Raw genomic sequence first — 21,397 nt, 5'->3', positions numbered from 1 at the left:
GGTCAGTTAGTCTCCAGTTGGCACCATAGATCATTCTGTGTTCTTGGGGAATTTTCATGAACAAAAGATTCCAAACTGCCCCAGTCATGAGCTTTTTGTGTATCATGGCTGAGTTCACAAAGTGGAGTCACCATAGTCAAATTGTCACATCACTCACATAAAAGCAGGTTTTTCTTTCTCTATTCTGGCTAAGTTAACCCTTCAAGGACAGTACCTGAGGAGGGGAGAGCTTCTTCTCCCCTTTCTTTCCTCCCCCACCAGCTGTTATCATGGAGCCCAGTTGGTGACTTGTCTGTGAAGCCCAGCTCAAGGCCAGAGGCCTTGTTTGCACATTTCTACAAACTACTATTCTGAATATAAGTGTATTATAAACTAGTAAGGGGGAGTCCAGCACCTGGAGTGTTGATTTCTTTTCTTTTTTTTAAAATTTTTGTTTTAGAGTGAGAGAGAGAGAGAATTTTTTTAATATTTATTTTTTAATTCTCAGCAGACACAACATCTTTGTTTGTATGTGGTGCTGAGGATCGAACCCGGGCCGCACGCATGCCAGGCGAGCGCACTACCTCTTGAGCCACATCCCCAGCCCAGGAGTGCTGATTTCTTCCAGACTAGCAGCTCAGTAAAATAGGGCAACACAAAAATAGGAAGTTTATCTACACTGAATTTTTTTGTGGACACTCTTTTGTTGACAGTCCTAAAATTAGCCATGGTGAAGATTTCTGGAGAAACCCAGTTACAATTTTCTGTGAAAAAAGAGGATGCCACTACAGTAATGTCTGATTCCTTTACTGTCCTTTATCCCCAGCTCTTTTCAGTATGATTTTCAGAAAGGATCTGGCTATGGTGCCCAGCCTGGCCTGAAAGCTGTGATCCTCCTGCCTCAGCTTCCCAATCTGTTGGGTTTAAAGGCATCGACAACCCCAGCTAAAGAAAATAGTTTGTTTTAACCCAAATATTAATTATCATACTAAGGAACATGGATTCGAGTTACCCTGAATGATGTGTGTGACCCTGCTTGGAAGAGATTAAATCACTTCTTTTTTTTTTTTTTCTTTCTCTCTTTCTTTCTTTCTAATTTTCTTTCTTTCTTTTTTTCTTTCTCTTTTTTTAATATACCAGGGATTGAACCCAGGGGCACTGAAACTCTGAGCCACATTCCCAGTCTTTTTTATATTGTATTTTCATACAAGATGTCACTAAGTTCCTGATGGGTCTCACTAAATTGCTGAGTCTGGCTTTGAATTTAGCAATCCACTTATCTTTGCTTCTCATGGTGCTGGGATTACAGTTGTGTGCCAGTGTGCCTGTCCTCCATGTACTTTTATAAAAGAAACTGTGTATTACTGCATCAACCAGTTGCATTGGTAGGAACATCAGATTGGTGGGGTACAGAAAAAAATAAAGAAAATTTCTTCTTTATGTCTGTTATTGCATTGTGAGCTTTGGTAGATTTTGGAGACGTCTGGTAAGGCTAGTGATTTTTTCTGAGAAGTTGTGAGATTGTGGTCTGATACAGAAATTAAAATGATTGGCTGTTAAAGAGCTTAAGATAGCCCAAGATAATGTTTGCTCTCCATACAAAACCCTGCCTTTCCACCCTCATGGTGGTCTAGTTAGCCAAAGTCAAGAACTCTGAAGGTTCTTTGATGTAGATGCAACTGTATAGAGAACTTTAGTTCACAGCTGTAAAAATCTTGTGCTTTTTCTTTTATATTCCTTAGGTGTAGGCACCATGTCAGATTTCTTGGGCAGAGGTTCCCTTTGGACACCTCCCAGAGTCCCATGTCCTCAGCCACTATCCTTTCCTGGAGCTGCCACAGAGTGCCCACAGCTGCCCTGTGCCATGCAGGGTGAACAGAATTTCAGGCCCTGGGTCAGCTGCTCCCAGAGGACAGCCTGAGGTGTGAGGTGCAGCCTCTCGGGGAAGCTGCTGGGGGCCCTGGGCTGAGGAATCTTCTGGAAAAGGCCTCATCTAAACAGCTACTTCTTGGGACCTTGTTTTCCCCAAGCTCTGTTCCTATTTCTTGGAGACAGGCGGACAGTCAGCCTGTGGATGCTGGTGCTGAGGGGCCAGGTGAGCAGTGACTCCTGCCCTTTTCGTCTCTCATGGTGTGAAGGAGCAAAACCTCTCCCAGAGCATAAGGACCACCCACCCCAGTGCAGAGGTGTGCAAAGCTTAAAAGCCTCATTGACTGGAGTCATGGTACAGGTGCCTGGGATGGTGATCCTGGATGCTTTTCATGAGCAAGACCAGGAGGAAGCATGTCCCAGCTGTCAGGGACCTTCCTTGCCCCTTGAACCTGACACACCTGTGCTATCTCAGCACCAAAACTTTCTGTGTATCATTTTGAAATGATGTGATCACTTATCTGAGGCCCAGGTTTATTTATTCAGAGCCAAATGGGATGGACTATTATCAAAGAGGCAAGAGAGAGGCGGATTAAAATCCACCTTTTCTTTTTTTTGTTGTTAAAAATCCCAGCTTACAGCCAGATACAGTGGTGCACACCTGTGATCCTTCCTGCTCCAGAGGCTGAGACAGGAGTGTTGCAAATTTGAGGACAGCCTTAGCAACTTAGCGAGGCTTTATGCAACCTGGTGAGACTGCGTCTCAAAATAAAAAGTAAAAATGACTGGGGATGTGACTTAGTAGTAAAATATCTCTGGGTTTAATCTCCGGGGTATCAAACAAAAAAGAAAAAAAGAAAAAGAAAACATTTAATTACCTAATTTATCTTTTGCTACCCCTGAGTATGTATAGAAAGTTTGTAAGATTCAGATTTGTCTTTTCAGTGGTTTCAAATTGAAATCCAACACTGGATTCCTAAATACCACGTAAGATACAGAGAAAGTCTGTCTTGCATTATTGCTGCAGAATTTGAGTCCAATTCTACTAAAATAGTAGTGGACAAATTTATGAATGTGATTTCATGAAAACTAGTATCTGTCCTTCACAAGGTGATGAATTTGACAAAGGACGACAGTTTTTCACCGTTGTTGTCTGACCTTGGCAGGTTCATGTTAACTGTGTGGTTTTTTGTTATCAGAAATGGAACCCAGAGGTGCTTAACCACAAGCCCCTTTTAGATTCTTTGTTTTGAGACAGAGTCTTGCTATATCATCTAGGGTCGCTGAGGTTACAGGTGTGCACCATCACACCTGTCTTCATTGTAATTTTTATGGACAATTTTGGCAATGCCTTGAATACCCAATTGTAATCATTTAATCACTGAATATCAGTGAAAGAGTAAATGACATCTGTTTTCTGCAAAGGAGAGATCCATGTGACTAAATAAGGGTGGTGATCCCCTCACCATGTCACCTAATTCCTGTTCCCTCCCAACTGCCTCCTCTTAGGGCCACCCCTTTGGGAGCTAGCCTTTTAGCTTATGAAACTTGGGTGTAACATAAATGCTCTCTCTATTCTCTCTGTCCTGTACAACATTTTGCCTGGTCTTAGATACAGTTTACTGTTTCCAATTTTTTGAAGAATATTTTTTGTTGTTGCTGTAGTTGGACACAATACCTATTTATTTATTTTTATGTGATGCTGAGGATCAAACCTAGGGTCTCTCATGTGCTAGGCAAGCACTCTACTGCTAAGCCAGAATCCCAACCCTCTTATTTCCATTTTTAGATATAGTTTTTCTTTTTTTTATAAAGAGAGAGTGAGAGAGGAGAGAGAGAGAGATAGAGAGAGAGAATTTTTTTAAATATTTTTATTTTTTAGTTCTCGGCGGACACAACATCTTTGTTGGTAGTGGTGCTGGGGATCAAACCCGGGCCGCACGCACGCCAGGTGAGCGCGCTACCTCTTGAGCCACATCCCCAGCCCGATATAGTTTTTCTTAAGTTTACCTCCAAAATACAGTAAACCATGCCCTAAATTTCACAGAATTTGCTGAATAGCTCAGTGTTTTTTCACAGAGTTTAGAACATGGGAACATTCAATCTTCTTTGTGAGAAAGTGTGGTGTCTTTCTACTGATTTTGTTTTGTTTTTATGCCTCTAATTGTGTACCTTTTGTATCATAATAATTTTTTCCTCTCATTACATGTATTTTATCAAGCTACTCTCCAGCCCAAGAGAATTAGTATTGTAGACTGTTGTTTATTTATTTGCTTCCTTATTGAGTGCTGGGAATTGATGCCATGGACTTGCTCATGCTTAGTTATCTTCCAGAAATAAATTTCAATTTGTGAGCAACGTTCTGGAGGTGGGCAGGTGTTTTACTGGGGAATAAACCTACAGGCAATCGATCACTGAGTACATTCTCAGCCCTTCTTATTTATATATGTTTTCTTTTTTTTTAATATTTTGTATAGTTGTAGATGGACAGAATACCTTTATTTTATTTATTTTTCTGTGGTGCTGAGGATCATACCCAGTGCCTCACACATGTTAGCAAGTGGTCTGCCACTCAGCTACAGTCCCAGACCCCCTTTTTATTTTTGATGAAGACCAGTCTCACTAAATTTCTGAGTGTCTTGCTATGTTGCTGAGACAGGCCTCAAACTTTTGCCTTTTCCCTGCCTTGACCTCCCTAGTGGCTGAAATTACAGATGCACACCACTACACCAGAAGTTGGAGTGAGTTTTGAAGAGTTATCATCCAATTTCTTTTCAGATGAAAATAGTATTGAAAATCAGTTTTCTTGCTTTTGTTCATACTTTTGAAATTTGTAACTATGACTCTTCCTCTTTGCTTTATTTTTGCATTATTATGAAAAAGGTATTTAGCATATCATATTGTTTCTTATGTATACATTTTTAAAACTTCATGGCTTGGTTGTTTATTTACTTCTTTATTAGATAAACTTTGTTTTTATGAGCAATTTTAGGCTTACATAGTTTATTAGTTAGTGTTCTCTAGAGTAACAGTATCTAGAGGAAGTATGATTATCAAAGGGGATTCATTAGATTGGCCTAATTGACCCAAAGGTGGATGTCCACAGTGGTCATCTGCAGGCTGGAGAGCTTGAGAAGTGGTAGCTGCCGAGTTGCAGAGGCTGAATCCTCAGAACAAGGGGGATCAATGGTGCTGCCTTAGTCCAGACCAAAGATTCTGGAAACTCACTAGAGAATCATTGGCAGAGTCCACTTTGGGAGAGTGAAGAATTTTGTTCCACCCAAGACACCATCCTATTTGATGGTGCTGCCTAGCTTAAGGAGGTTCTCCAGTTTGGCTCACTTTCCCATATACCCATCATTTGTAGACACACCCTCATGGACACACCCAGAAGCTCATTAATCATCGGCATCCTTTAATCCAATCAAGGTGACAATTAAACGTGCCATTACACATAGTATCAAATACCGCTTCTCTCCAGCTGATAGTCTCCACTGTTTTCAACATATTGCATTGGTGTAGGGTGTTTGTTAGTTACTAAACCAGTGTTGAACATTTGATAAAGAGAATGGATGAAGCAACATTTAGGATAAGCCAAAGTTCATCCTTTACTTTAGGGTTCCTCTTCCTTGTGATGTGATTGTGTGTGTCACATCGTATACAAGATAATGTCATACAGAAGAGTTTCACTGCTCTGCTCCCTAAGTCCCTGGCACCCATCAGTTCTGCTAGTGCATCTATAATGTTGTCTTTTTCAGAATGTTCTTGACTTGGAATCTTACTGCACTTGGCCATTTCAAACTGGCTTCTCTCACTTACCAGTGTGCCTTTAAGGGTGCTGTATCTTTCCAGGCTGCAGAGCTCATTTTCTGGGTGATGCTCTTTGGTGTGGTTAAACTTCAGCTTGTCCATTCAGTATTGAAGGTGCATCTTCCTGTCCTCTAGGTTTGGGCCGTTGTGGATATGGCTGCTGTAGTCACTGCAGTGAGGGTTCCTGTGCCCATAATTTTCACATCATTTGCATAGACATTTGGAGTGTGATGACTTAATCGTACATTTTTTTGCATTTATGATTAAATTTTGCATTTATGATCATGAGCATCATTCATAGTTTTCTTTTCTATTCAATACTTTTCTTTATTTAATTTGGATAATATGGTAACTTATGCCTCAGGAAGACTTAGGAGGTGTTAACTCAGCTTCTATGTTCTGGAAATAAAGTAGAAAATTAGTGTCAGTTCTTATATGTCTCATGGGAGCCTGTTTGAGATGTCAGAGCCTTGCCTTGCCTTTTTGGGAAGTAATTAGTTATTGAGTCTGTTTTTCTCAGCAGCCATGGGCTCATCTGTTTTGTGTATTTCCCCTTGTGTGTAAGTTGTAGGAGATTGTCTCTCTCAAAGAAATGGTCCAATTTCTGTAAGTTGTCTAATTTGTGTCAAGCACATTTATGATAATCTGAAGTCCCAATGCATTGTTGACAATGACACTTTTAAATGTGTTAGTAGGTTTTCAGTCCTCGTTGTTTTTTTCTTTAATATTATTGTATATTTTACACTTTTACTTTCTTTCTTTTTATGTGGCAGTGAGGATTGAACCCAGTTTTCCCCAAGCACTAGGCAAGCAGTCTTCCACTGAGCCACAACCCCAGTCCCTGTTCTCTGTATTCTTAGCCTCTGGTTAATTAATCAGTGATGCTGTTGTTCATGAAGAACTTGATTTTGCAGACTGCGGATTTCCTGATTGTGGTTTCATGAACACTTTCTCTGTTACCTACTGTTGAGAGCCACAGCCGAAGGGGCCCCAGCAAACTTTAAGACTACCAGCTGATGATTGGCTCACAGTGGCCCCAGCAACTTCTAGCTGATTGGCTACTCTGCGGTGATGCTTATTGGACTGTTTGCCGGCCCTTTCAGCCTACGGAGCTGCTCATTCAGGGACATTTTTGGCTCCGCCTACGCAACCCAGCCAATCGGCCTAAAGAGCCGGAGGAGTGGGGGAGGTTGATAGGCTTGTGGGAAGCCGGTGGAGGCAGTTGGGCTCTGAGGGTTTTTACTGAGGAGCTTTTTTGTTTGGCGTGTGTGGTTCTAAAAGTGAAGTTTGTTTCTTTTGACAAGTGGCTCCTGAATTGTGCCCGGCCAGACTGCGGCGAACTACCTGTGGTAAATTTAGGTTTACCTTGCTCTTCTTTCTCTGGTTTTCTGAAGTGGCAGTTTCAATGGTTGCTTTTAGCTCTTTTTTTCTGAAATGTGCGTTGGATGACTTAGACACCACTACATCGCCACCTCTGGTGTGCTCTATGAATTTCCTATGATGGACTTTTACATTTTTTTCTTTCAAAATGGTCACCTTTTCTCTTGAGTCAACTCTTTGTCCTGTGTCTGTTCAGAGCCCTGTGCTTCATGTCCCCTTCCCTGGACGCTTTTCAGCTTCTTCTCATCTGATTTTTGCTTTAGCTCTCATGTTCTTTGAGCATACATGGGATTTCACTGGTGGTGCACTTGTAGGGGTGTGGTTTATGTCCTGTGGAGTGTTGCTGTGACCCTGAGACCTCAGTGTGCTTCCCGTTTGGTTGAAGGTCCATGAAGCCCTCCTGTCTGCATCTTGTCCTGACCGAGTTGGGCTGATGTCTCTGAGGGTAATTGTGGGTTCTTCATTGTTTGGGGTGGTTCTGTATGGTTTCAGTCCTTGAGTATGCTTCTATGTAAGTGGCAGGGACATTTTCTTTGTTCCATCACTGTGCAGACATCATAGCATGCTTACACATGTGAATGGTGGCCTCTTTCACACAGAGACAGTGTGGGATAGTTCAGAATTCTGGGCTACAAACTGGTTGCTTTACTACACTCTGGAAGAGCTTCTGCCTTAGGTTTGTTTGCACCACCATTGCTACAGGCACGATGAATCTCTTTCACAACAGACAATCATTGCAAATGTGGCCCATCCTTCATCAAAATGTCCTTGAGCAGAACATTGGTATGTGTCTCATGACTGTATATTATGGTAGTGAACCGGCTGCTGTTAAGAAGAGCTTGACAATCATTGGATATTCATTGTTGCTGTGAGACTTAGAAAAGTAGTGCCTGCTATTTATTAACAAGATTGTTTTCAGAGTTATAAAACTTTGTAAGGCTGTTGTTTGGACACAGTGACATTTTTGTTTTTTGTTTTTTTTTTTTAGAGAGAGAGAAGAGAATTTTTTTTAATATTTATTTTTTAGTATTCGGCAGACACAACATCTTTGTTTAAATGTGGTGCTGAGGATCGAACCCGGGCCGCACGCGTGCCAGGCGAGCGCGCTACTGCTTGAGCCACATCTCCAACCCATGGTGACATTTTTAGGTCATTGAGATCTTTCTTTCTTTTTTTTCTCATTTTTTTTATTTGTTGTTCAAAAAATTACAAAGCTCTTGACATATCGTATTTTATACATTAGATTCAAGTGGGTTATGCACTCCCATTTTTATCCCAATTACAGATTGCAGAATCACATCGGTTACACATCCACGTTTTTACATGATGCCATATTAATGACTGCTGTATTCTGCTATCTTTTCTATCCTCTACTATCCCCCGTCCCATCCCCTCCCGTCTTCTCTCTCTACCCCATCTACTACAATTCATTTCTCTCATTGTTTTTTTTCCCATTCCCCTTAAAACCTCTTATATGTAATTTTGTATAACAATGAGGATCTCCTTCCATTTCCATGCAATTTCCTTTTCTCTCCCTTTCCCTCCAACCTCATGTCTCTGTTTAATGTTAGTCTTTTTAATGTTATATATTTTTATATCAAAGAAGACATTTGGCATTTGTTTTTTAGGGATTGGCTAGCTTCACTTAGCATAATGTGCTCTAATGCCATCCATTTCCCTGGAAATTCCATGATTTTGTCATTTTTTAGTGCTGTGTAATACTCCATTGTGTATAAATGCCACATTTTTTTTTTATCCATTCATCTATTGAAGGGCATCTGGGTTGGTTCCACAGTCTAGCTATGTGCTGCTATGAACATCGATGTGGCAGTATCCCTGTAATACGCACTTTTAAGGTCTACAGGGAATTGTCCAAGAAGGGCTACAGCTGGGTCAAATGGTAGATCTATTTTCAGCTTTCCCAGGAATCTCCATACAGCTTTCCAAATTGGCAGCACCAATTTGCAGTCCCATCAGCAATGTATAAGAGTACCCCTTTCCCCACATCCTCGCCAGCACTTGTTGTTTGACTTCATAATGGCTGCCAATCTTACTGGAGTGAGATGGTATCTTGGGGTGGTTTTGATTTGCTTTTCTCTGACTGCTAGAGATGGTGAGCATTTTTTCATGTACTTGTTGATTGATTGTATGTCCTCCTCTGAGAAGTGCCTGTTCAAGTCTTTGGCCCATTTGTTGATTGGGTTATTTGTTTTTTTTTATTTTTAAGAGAGAGAGAGAGAGAGAGAGAGAGAGAGAGAGAGAGAGAGAGAGAGAGAGAGAGAATTTTTTTTAATATTTTTTTTTTTTTTAGTTTTCGGCGGACACAACATCTTTGCTTGTATGTGGTGCTGAGGATCCAACTGGGGCTGCACGCATGCCAGGCGAGCACGCTACCACTTGAGCCATATCCCCAGCCCAAGAGAGGAGTTTTAATATTTATTTATTTTAGTTCTTGGCGGACACAACATTTTTGTTTTGTATGTGGTGCTGAGGATCAAACCCAGACCACATGCACGCCAGGCGAGCGCGCTACCACTTGAGCCACATCCCCAGCCCTTATTTGTTTTCTTATTGTTAATTTTTTTGAGTTTCCCAGCACCATTTATTGAAGATGCTGTCCTTCCTCCATTGCATGCTTTTAGCCCTTTTATCAAGTATAGGATAGTTGTAATTTTGTGGATTGGTCTCTGTGTCCTCTATTCTGTAGCATTCGCCCACCCGCCTGTTTTGGTACCAGTACCATGCTGTTTTTGTGACTATTGCTCTGTAGTATAGTTTGAACTCTGGTATCGCTATACCGCCTGACTCACACTTCCTGCTTAGAATTGCTTTTGCTATTCTGGGTCTTTTGTTTTTCCATATGAATTTCATAATTGCTTTATCTATTTCTACAAGAAATGCCTTTGGGATTTTGATTGGCATTGCATTGAACCTATAGAGAACTTTGGATAATATTTTCATTTTGATGATGTTAGTTCTTCATATCCATGAACAGGGTATATTTTTCCATCTTCTAAGGTCTTCTTCTATTTCTCTCTTTGGGGTTCTGTAGTTTTCATTGTATAAATCTTTCACCTCTTTTGTTAGGTTGATTCCCAAGTATTTTATTTTTTTTGAGGATATTATGAATGGGGTGGTTGTCCTCATTTCTATTTCATAAGATTTGTTGCTGATATACAGGAATGCCTTTGATTTATGCGAGTTGATTTTATATTTGCTGAATTCATTTATTAACTCTAGTAGTTTCTTTGTAGACCCTGTTGGGTCTGTTAGATATATTATCATATCATCCACAAATAGTGATAATTTAAGTTCTCTTCGTTAGCATGGCTAACTGTCTGTCAATCTTATTTATTTTTTCAAAGAACCAACTTTTAGTTTTATCAATTTTTTCAATTTTTTTTGTTTCAATTTCATTGATTTCCATTCTGATTTTAATTATTTCTTGCCTTCTGCTACATTTGCTGTTGTTTTGCTCTTCCTTTTCTAGGGTTTTGAGATGACGTGTGAATTCATTTATTTTTTGGTTTTTTCTTTTTTTGAGGAATGACCTTTAGGCAATGAATATCCGTCTTAAAACTGCTTTCATTGTGTCCCATAGATTCCCATATGTTGTGTCTGTATTTTCATTTATTTCTAAGAATTTTTTGATTTCCTCCTTTATGTCTTCTGTAACCCATTGATCATTCAGTAACATATTGTTCATTTTCCAGGAGATGCAGGATTTTTCCTTCCTTCTTTTATCATTGATTTCCAGTTTCATTCCATTATGATCAGATAAGGTGCATTATATTATCTCTACCCCTTTATATTTACTAAGAGTTGCCCTAAGGCATAATATATGGTCTATCTTTGAGAAGGATCCATGTGCTGCTGCGAAGAACGTGTATTCACTTGATGATGGTTGATATATTCTATATATTTCGGTTAAGTCTAGGTTATTAATTGTGTTATTGAGTTCTACAGTTTCTTTATTCAGCTTTTGTCTAGTGGATCTGTCCAATGGAGAGAGCGGTGTATTGAAGTCACCGATAATTATTGTGTTGTGGTCCATTTGACTCTAGAACTTGAGGAGAGTTTGTTTTATGAACGTTGCAGCACCATTGTTTGGTGCATAGATATTGATAATTGTTATGTCTTGTTGGTGGATGGTTTATTTTAACAGTATATAGTGGCCTTCTTTATCCCTTTTGATTAACTTAAGTTTGAAGTTGATTTTATTCGATATGAGTATGGCCACTCCTGCTTGCCTCCGAGGACCATGTGAGTGGTATGATTTTTCCCAGCCTTTCACTTTCAACCTGTGTATGTCTTTTCCTATCATATGAGTCTCCTGAAGGCAGCATATTGTTGGATTTGTTTTTTTTAATCCAGGTTACTAGCCTTTGTCTCTTGATTGGTGAATTTAAGCCATTAACGTTTAAGGTTACTATTGATATATTGTTTGTACTTCCAGACATGCTTATTTATGTATTTATTTTAATATGGCTCGTTTTTCCTTTTTGGTTATATATTTTGTTCTTCTTTTTACTGGGTTACCCCCCAATGTTAGTTTTGGGTGCTGTTTTTCAATTCCTCTTCTTGTAGTGTTTTGCTCAGAATGTCTTGCAGTGCTGGTTTTCTGGCTGTGAATTATTTTAACTTTTGTTTATTGTGAAATATTTTAATTTCATTGTCAAATCTGAAGCTTAGTTTTGCTGGATACTGTATTTTTAGTTGGAATCCATTATTTTTCAGCGTTTGAAATATGTTGTTTCAGAATCTTGTTGCTTTCAACGTCTCTGATGAGAAATCAGCCATTAACCTAATTGGTTTACCCCTGAATGTAATCTGCCTTCTTTCTCTCGTAGCTTTTAATATTCTCTCCTTGTTCTGTATGTTGGATATCTTCATAATTATGTGTCTTGGAGTTGGTCTATTAGGGTTTTGTATGTTTGGGGTCCTGTAGGCTTCCAGGATTTGGCAATCCATTCCACCTTTTATATCTGAGAAGTTTTCTAGGATTCTTTCATTCAGTAAGTTGTTCATTCCTTTGGTTTGAATCTCTATACCTTCTTCTATCCCGATAACTCTCAAGTTTGTTTCTTTTTTATAACATCCCATATTTCTTGGATAGATTGCTGGTGATTTTTAGGATCTTTTCTGTGTTGACTATATTCTTCTGAAGTTGATACACTTTGTCTTCATTATCTGATGTTCTGTCTTCTATTTGATGTAGTCTATTTGTAATATTCTCGTTTGAGTTTTTAATTTGGTTTATGGTTTCCTGCATTTCTAGGATTACGGTTTGATTTTTTTTTTAACATCTCTATCTCCTGGTATAGGTCATTCTTTGCCATTTGAATTTGCCTATTTAATTCATTTTCAAACTATACTTTCATTGTTTGGACTTGCTGTCAAAAGTCTTCTCTAAGATTTCGTTCCATCTGAGTTAGGTATGCCTTGAGTTCTTTCTCTGTCCATTTTTCTGAAGCCTCTAGGTTCTCCTGTGAATTTAAGCTTTCCTGCATTGTTTGTAATCGTTTTTTCCCTTGTTTTTTCATGGTGCTCACGTTGCTTTCCAACTCTGTTTGACTGCTTTGTTTCTGTTTTCTTCTTTAAATTTGTTTTGGTTTTCATAGTTCCAATATATCTCCTTTATGTTGGGAGACAATGTTTAGAGATGTTGGGTTTAATTGTGCTTAAGGTAAATTCATTAGTTTCATTAGAGGTCTACAGAATTTGATGGCATGTATAAAACTGAGGTTTGAACTTAGGATTTTATGATGAGGTCGGGCACTTTGATGGTATTGAGGTTAATATATGTTAGCTTCTTTGGGGGTTGCTCAAATGCAGGCAGATATTAATAAGAGAATAGACAGGAATACTTGGGGGTAGTTAAGGGCTTAGTCAGACTATGGATTGTTTCATAGTATTCATCTATTTTCATCTAGTAAGTTGTATGTAATTTGGGTGGTCATGCTTAAGAGGAAAGATGGGGAAAAAATAAGGAAGCAAACCAAGAGAGATAGAGGGAGAGAGGAAAGAAAGAGAAAAGAATAGAAAAGAAAAGGAAAGATAATAAAAAAATAATAAAATGCAGTAAAATAGAAATTACATTTAAAAAAATAATAGTATAATTGTAGAAAAGAAAAAAAATAAAATTAAAGAAAAATTTTTTAAAAATTAAAAGAAAAAGTGACACTGTTAGGCTTCTATTTTCTTCACTTCTAATAGGTGGTGCTGTGCTTTCCGGGCCATGATTTTGTCCTCCGGCTATAGGAAACAGTCTGTGTGAGGCCTCTCCCTCCTCCCCCCACTGGTGTCTCTCAAAACCTGTTAGCTTAGGTTAATTCCTGGTTTCTACTCCCCTGGCTTCTCCTGTCAGCCAGGTCTATCCCCGTGTGGTACCTCTCGGCAGTTCAAACTACACTCTGTGCCTGCAGTTTCCTGGACGTTGAGTGCGGCTTTTGGGAACCGGCACCTTATTGTTTTGATTTCCTCCGATAGCCCCTCTTCCTAGAGCTGGCGAACAGGTTTTGTTTTCGCTGCTGGTGGGAGGGAGTAGTTGGGGGTCAGGTGCCTTTACTTTTCCCCCCCACCGCTACTCAGATTCACTGTTAATCACGCCCCCAGAAAGCCGGGGAGAGATTTTATGTGATTTCCCCTCTGTATGGAAAATGGTTTTAATGTCACAGACCTGTTCTATCACTGAATGAGATGCAATTAGTCGAAAATTGGCGATGGTGACGTCAGCTCTTTAAGATGGTGGCCGCTGGCTTCCTCGGTGGTCTGACCGGTGTGGAGGAGAGGACTGGACTGCTTCCTTCCCCTGTCTCAAACCTAGAATTCAGCACTGAGCACAGTGAGGGCACAGCCAGAAGGCGCCCGCAGAATCAGCAGTGCCTTATCTCTGCATTGCTAGCTCGCCATTTCCCGTCGAGCTCCGCAGTCTCTAGCAGCGGGGCAAGTCACTGAATAAGCAGCTTGAATCTCTGTGTGGACAAATCGCTCTCTATTGAGCCCCAGTAACCGATCCTCGGGCGATGGAAATCCTTCCTCTAGGTTTTGGTGCACCCCAATTTTGCTGGAAATTCCTAACAAGATAGCATTTGGCCGTTCTAATTTGTCATTCACCTGCATAGTGACGCAGTACACGGGGATGATGCACTCCATCCACCGCCATCTTCCAAGTCCTCATTGAGTTATTTCTAAGACACATGCTATCATTCCACTTACCCCATTCTACTTTGTCAGTAACCACAATAAACTATCAAATTGTCATGTTTATTAATACATAAATTAAATTAATCAAATAGAGAACTCATGTTTGTTTTGGTCATTTAATAGTAAGCTAGTTGACTACATTTGTTCTGGAGTAAAGCACCTGCAACCTTCTAGTTGTTCTTAGTGTAATCACACAGAATGAGCTCAATCTCCATTTAACACATTGTGACCACCTGTGTGAAATGTTGTCTAAATGTTGTCTATGAAGGAATCTCCTTAGTGACCCCATGCCCAGAGGGTGGGAGTGGGGGCTGGTTCTAGGCATTTCTTTAAGTATAGAACAATAGACCTTCAGAGGAAACAAGACATCAGTAAATACCATGTTGCCTATATTAACCTTGTAGGTACAGGGAGCCACTGTCGTTGACAGGATCTCTCTCAAATGCTTAGTTTCATGATTCCTGCATTTTTCTACTCATCACCTTTCTTTTCTAAAGATAAGTACTATCAGAAGTGCTTATGTTAGCTCTGTACCACACAGAACATTTGTAAGACATGTAATAGAGGTGCAACCATTAAAAAAGTTAGGAGTGATCTGGGAGCCTGTCTTACTTCCTGTGAACTCATCAAAGGAAGGGTATAAATCACTATGATGTTTGCCTTCTGAGTAGCCAATTTCTAGTGTTGGAATGGGTGTAAGAAATTGAGTGCAGTAAAGATTTGATGGACCAAATCATGGAATTAATCAGGAGGCCAGGGAATCATGTGAACATCATGCATGTTGAGTGCAGATTTCTCATGCTGTCAATTTTTCCTGGCCTCCACTATACATTTGTGGGATATTTCAGATCTTAGTGACCTTTGAGGATGTGGCTGTGAACTTCACCAAGGAGGAGTGGGCTTTTCTGAATGCTTCCCAGAAGAACCTTTACAGAGATGTGATGCTGGAAGTCCTCAGAAACCTGGCTTCTATAGGTAATAATGATGGTTTTAAACTAATCATGTTTATTTTGGTCATTTATGTAGAAGGTGAAAAGGAAATCAGTTGATGAATTATTGAAGTATAAATGGCACCTACAGTTTGGCAAAGCATTTCTAGCCACTAAATATTCATAAAGAGTGTTATATTCTCTCATTTTAGGTAACAAGTGGGTAGACAAGACCACTGAAGATCAGATTGAAAACTGTGGAAGCAACCTAAGGTAACTGTACTCACAAGAGGAATTTGTGAGGGAATCTGAGAACTGTCATATAATTTTTAAAGCAAACCAACCGAAGAAGTATGCATAATTTGAAATGTATTTATTCTTATAATATTTTTATCAGAAATATATACTTATCTGTAACAGGTATTCAGTCTTTTCATAGTATTTGACATGCAAAAAGGAGTATGAAATCGCATATGTAAATATGACTATGTGGATAATAGCCATAGAGAAGCTGTGTTGCAAAGGATTGTTTCCTTTCAATCTCTTTATTTTCAGGGAACTTTAACAAGTCAGAAAATCTAGGCTTTATGTGATGTTGGTAGAAATGTAAAGACCTATAAATAAATAGAAAACTGTGAATGAGTTAGGTATCAATTATGTGCTGGTCACTTCTTCTACAAAGAAGTCCTATGGTAAACTTCAAACTTTCCCCACAGAATAGTGTGGGGAAACCTTCAAATCGATTCCAATTCTTAATCAAACAAAGAAAAGTTTTAATAGAGTAAATCCATTTGACTTCATTATGTGTGCAAAAGATTTCATATGTCTTTCATTCTTTCATAGGCACATCACATCTCACTCTGGACACAAATACTATAAGCATGAAGAATGTGAAGAAAAACCATGTGAATTTAAACAATATAGGAAATCTCTGGTTTCTCTCAAAAGTGTTCACACACAAATGTTGTTACAAACTGGAGATAGACCACATGAAAGTACAGTATGTGGGAAAGTCATCAGTTGTTCCAATGACATTCAAAGACATGAAGAAACTCATACTGGGTGGCAACCCTATGAATGTCAACAATGTGGTGAAGCCTCTTCTCTCCCAGGTGTTCAAAGACACGTGATAACACACAGTGGAGGTAAACGTTTTCAATGTGAGGTATGTGGGAAAGCCTTTCATTTCTTCTTTTTATTTAGAAGACACGAAAGAACTCATTCTTGAGAGAAACTCTATGAATGTCAACAAGATGATCAAACCTTTATTTCACAGACAAGTCTTCAAAAGCACAGGATCAAACACACAGGGAATGTACATTTCAAATGTAAGGTATATGGGAAAGGCTTTGCTTATCCCAGAATACTTAGAATACATCAGAAAACACATACTAGAGAGAAGCCCTATGAATGTAAGCAGTGTTGCAACGCCTTTGCTAGATCTGGTGACCTTCTCATACATGAAAGAACTCACACTGGAGAGAAGCCCTATGAATGTAAGCAGTGTGGCAAAGCCTTTGCTAGATCCAGTGAACTTCAAATACATGGAAGAGTGCATACTGGAGAGAAGCCCTATGAATGTAAGCAGTGTGGCAAAGCCTTTGCTACTTCCCATCAGCTTCATGCACATGGAAGAACACATACTGTAGAGAAGCTCTATGAATGCAAACAATGTGGAAAAGCCTTTGCTACATCCTCTGAGCTTAAGAGACATGGAATAACACACACTGGAGAGAAGCCTTATAAATGTCAACAATGTGGAAAAGCCTTTGCTAGATCTGGTGACCTTCACACACATGGAAGAACTCATACGGGAGAAAAGCCCTATGTATGTAAGCAGTGTGGAAAAGCCTTTGCTAGATCTTGTGAGCTTCGCACACATGAAAGAACTCATACTGGAGAGAAGCCCTATGTATGTAAGCAGTGTGGAAAAGCCTTTGCTAGGTCTAGTTCCCTTCAGATTCATGGAAGTACACATATAGAAAGAAACCCTTTGGATGACAACAATGTGGAAAAACATTTGCTTCATCCTGTAATCTTCGCAGACATGAAAGACTGCATACCGGAGAAAAGCCCTATGAATGTGAACAATGTGGAAAAACCTTTAGTGCTCCCTATTACCTTCAGATACATAAACGAACTCATACTGGAGAGAGGCCCTATGAATGTAAGCCGTGTGGGAAAGCCTTCACTTGGTCCTCTCACCTTTACTCACATGAACAATCTCATACTGGAGAGAAGCCCCATGATTGTAAGCAGTGTGGCAAAGCCTTTGCTACATCTAGTAAACTTCAAATACATGGAATAGTGCATACTGGAGAGAAGCCCTATGAATGTAAGCAGTGTGGCAAAGCCTTTGCTAGATCCAGTGAACTTCAAATACATGGAAGAGTGCATACTGGAGAGAAGCCTTATGAATGTAAGCAGTGTGGCAAAGCCTTTGCTACATCTGGTGTCCTTCACAGACATGAAAGAACTCATAGTGGAGAGAAGCCCTATGTATGTAAGGAGTGTGGCAAAGCCTTTGCTAGATCTTGTGACCTTCGCAGACATGAAAGAACTCATACTGGAGAGAAGCCCTATGTATGCAAAAAATGTGGCAAAGCCTTCACTCAGTCCTCTTACCTTCACTCACATAAACAAACTCATACTGGAGAGAAGCCCTAAGAATGTAAGCAGTGTGGCAAAGCCTTTGCTAGATCCACAGACATGGAAGAATGTATACTGGAGAGAAGCTTAATGAATGTCAACAACGTGGAGAAGCCTTTGCCACATCTTGTTGGCTTCACACATGTGAAAGAACACATACTGCATAGAAATTGTATGAATGAAAACAATTGGTAAACTCTTCTCTTATTGCTGTTTCACTCATATACATGTAGGAAGTTTACTGGAGAAAAATCCTTTGAATGTGAAATATGGTAAATCAATATTTTATGTCATCCTCAAAGACAAGAGATGCTCACACTGCTGAAAATGTGTGTTTGTGTGTGTCTGTGTGTGTGTATGTGTGAGATAGAGAGAGATCGATCAATCAATCGATCCACTGGGGATTTAGCCTGGTGGTGCTCTACCACTGAGCTACATTCCAGTTCCTTTTTACTTTTTATTTTGAGACAGGGACTTGCTGAGTTTCTTAGGGTCTTCGTAAGGTGCTGAGGCTAGCCTCCAACATTGATTCTTCAGAATCAGCCTCTGGAGTCTAAAGAATTAAAGGCATACACCACCACATCCAACTGAATAACTCTTTAAATGTGAAAAATATCACAAATCATTCCATTTTCCCTGTGGCCTTCAAAGCCAGTTCACTCACATTGAAAAACAAACCCTCTGAATTTGGTGGATTTGCTACATTCTGTAAGCTTCATTTCATTTCTTATATATGAAAACACTCATGCACAGAAGCCCTGTGAATGTGAGAAATGTGGGAAGTCTTCTAGTTTTCTCATTTTTTTTTCTTAAGAACTGGGAATATTGTTTTGGAATAAAAAGAATAAATCCTATGCAAGTAAGAAATATAAAGGGTTCAGCTGTTCTAGTTTTGTTCAGTTGTATGAAAGGACTCATACTGTAGAAAATGCTGAGAATAAGCCATGTGGAGAAGTATTCAGCTTTCAGAGTTTTCTCCAGAGGCATAAAAGAATTCACATCTGTGAAAATCCTTTTTCTATCTTTAAAAATTGCAGTAATACTTTCAACTTTCCAGGTCCCTTTGAACAGCATGTAAGAAATCACACTGGGAAAAAGCCCTGTATGTAGAAATGTGGTGAGAACTTTGCTTGTTTCAGATCCATTTGAACTTGTTCAGACTTGAGAAAAATTTAATTTTATTTCATTTTATTTATTTATTTTGAGATAACCACTGTAGGTGTGTGAAATGATGTGTGCCTTCATTTCTTTTTTCTTTTTTCTCTTTTTTCTTTTCTTTTTTCTTTCTTTCTTTCTTTTCTTTTTTATTTATTTATTTATTTAATCTATTTAGAGCTAACCAAAACTGCATCCTGGGTTGGAGAGGAGCATTGCATCAGCATTAAGATTTGAAAGAAACATGTTTTTCTGGGTTAAATCTCTCTTATTGTTAGATTCTATTTTCCTGTATTTTAAGTCTTTTGAGTCTAATGTTGCATTACATATTGTGTATGTTAGTTTTTTCCTCTCTACTCCAGTCTTTGGTACAGATTGGTGAAATGGCTCTTCTGAACTTCTTTCCTCTCTTTGTTCAGATTTCACCCAGGAGTGCTCTAGCACTGAGTTTCTCCACAATCCTTTTAATTGTTATTTTTTGAGATGAGGTGAGGCTGGCAGCTGGGACCATAGGGATGTGTCTGTGTACCCTGCAGCTGGCCTCTTCCTTTTCCTTGTTTGCTTATTGATCTATTGATGACTCTGGGACCATTACAGTTGTCACTTTTGCTTCTTCTAAGGCTCATGTATTGTGCTGTATGTAGGCACATTAAAGAGCATTATAAGATAATATCATTTGTGTATATTGTTTGGAGAGGCACTTTCTCAAAATATATTTTGCCATATACTTGAGTTGCTTTCTCTTTTCTTTTCCCAGTTCTGGGGACTGAAACCTGCCTTGTGCATGCTAGGCAGGCATTCTAGCATGGATCGCTCCGTATCTCAGGTAGTGAGTTTGCTGCAGCTGTGAGTGTGGACTCCACTGATAACCACATCAGCAGATGCAGCTCTGCAGGTGTGTGCTCTACAATTGCAGCTGATCTCTTTCTTCTTAGAGACCTTTTATACCAGTGATTTTTTTTTTAAAATCTACATCCAACTTAGGTTTTCTCCCTATGAATATTACTCAGGTGGAATATGCCAAAAAACCCAGGCTTGATTTCTCTCTGTGTTTAGAGTACCTTAGTAGCCCTGGGAAAATTGTGTGATGGTTTTCTTAATACACACTGCATGACCAAAGGCTTGGTAAGGAGCATCCCAGTCTGATGTCCTAATACAGTGGCTCTCCCTTCTTCACCAAATAATCTTAAAAAAGATTCTCAAGAGACCTTCGCCATAATTTTATTTCAACAGAATGTCAGGAAAAGATTTTGCAAAGATCTCACTGTGGGTTATAACACAGACTTCTGCTTTTGTGGCAAAGCTTGGAAGACCTCTGACCAATCTTACAATTGGTACACAAAGCACTTTCTGTGAACTAATCAAAACAACAAGAACAACAACAACAACAAAAAGCACCTTTATGTATATCCCTACAAAAAATATAAACCTCCATCCCTGTCCCACTGGATGTAAATAAAGATCAATGAAATTCCAAGCAGTGATCCAAACAATTTTGTGATACCCCTCAGAACCCTGCAGCTAATCAATGTGCTCCTGGAAAATTCCTTAGGTGTCTAGCCTCATGTGCCCTACATCACTAATAAAGCTACAGCCTCCAATCAGGTGATATTGTGCAGTACTTGCTGTGGAGAGGGCTGTTTCTTCTCATGCTAAAGGATTCAGTTACTTGTCCTAAGGATTCAAAGCCTCCTGAGCAAAACCTCACCCACAACCTATTCAGGTGTCATGGATCTTGTGCGATCATTGGTAAGAGTTCCTTACATACTTGTGTCCAAATATTGAAGTTTGCCAACATGCCAAAGATGGGTTGATTGTCACTGCTATCTCTGTTCCAGCCTTTTGCTGTGTCTCAGTGCTCATTTGGAAAGGAAGGCCAAAAGAGTGTGCTGTGGCCCTTCTGTTTTTGATAAATATAGCCTAAGCCATCCTGTAAAACTTCTTTAAAAGATAGTTTTGAACGCTTCCCAGTATTTCCAAAAACTTTTTTTGCAGCTAATGAGTCAGTGTGGCAATTTCCTAGTTTTACATTTTTGATTTAGAAGAAATATTGCATAGAGGTGTGTGAGCACTTGACGCAGTCTGGACTTCTTTGTAATAAATCCATTTGCCAAAGGCAGTATTTGCAGTCTTGTTTTTGGGCAGTGTGAGGGACTGGAGTGAATGCAACTTCCCTGGGGTGTGGGCATTGTTTGTAGTAGTTCAGTCTTGGAGAGTACATCAGTGTAGGAATCAGACTCATAGGAGGGCTACAAAATCTCCTGACGGGACCTCCCTGTCCCTTTTAGACAGTAGTGTTGTCATGTGAGCTGGCAGGTGGATGGCTACCTTCTAATGGATTTGGGTTTGTAGCTGAGCAAATAGTGAGAATGTACAATGATTAAATGAGAATTAAAATATTCTTTGTCATACCAAAGACA

At 39.4% G+C, this 21,397-nt stretch overlaps 1 protein-coding gene across 1 annotated transcript; it reads left to right on the top strand.

The window, feature by feature from the left end:
• Positions 1 to 17,180: 17,180 nt before the first annotated feature.
• LOC144372530 (uncharacterized) lies at positions 17,181 to 20,454 on the top strand (the record flags this gene model as incomplete). Its single annotated transcript, XM_078035865.1, has 1 exon — positions 17,181 to 20,454. A coding segment is annotated over one exon (660 nt), but the record flags the coding sequence as incomplete, so codon positions are not given.
• Positions 20,455 to 21,397: the final 943 nt, after the last annotated feature.

This window comes from Ictidomys tridecemlineatus, unplaced genomic scaffold (assembly GCF_052094955.1).
Source record: "Ictidomys tridecemlineatus isolate mIctTri1 unplaced genomic scaffold, mIctTri1.hap1 Scaffold_1183, whole genome shotgun sequence".
Taxonomy (NCBI): Eukaryota; Metazoa; Chordata; class Mammalia; order Rodentia; family Sciuridae; genus Ictidomys; species Ictidomys tridecemlineatus.
This window is presented reverse-complemented; position numbering and strand designations above follow the sequence as displayed.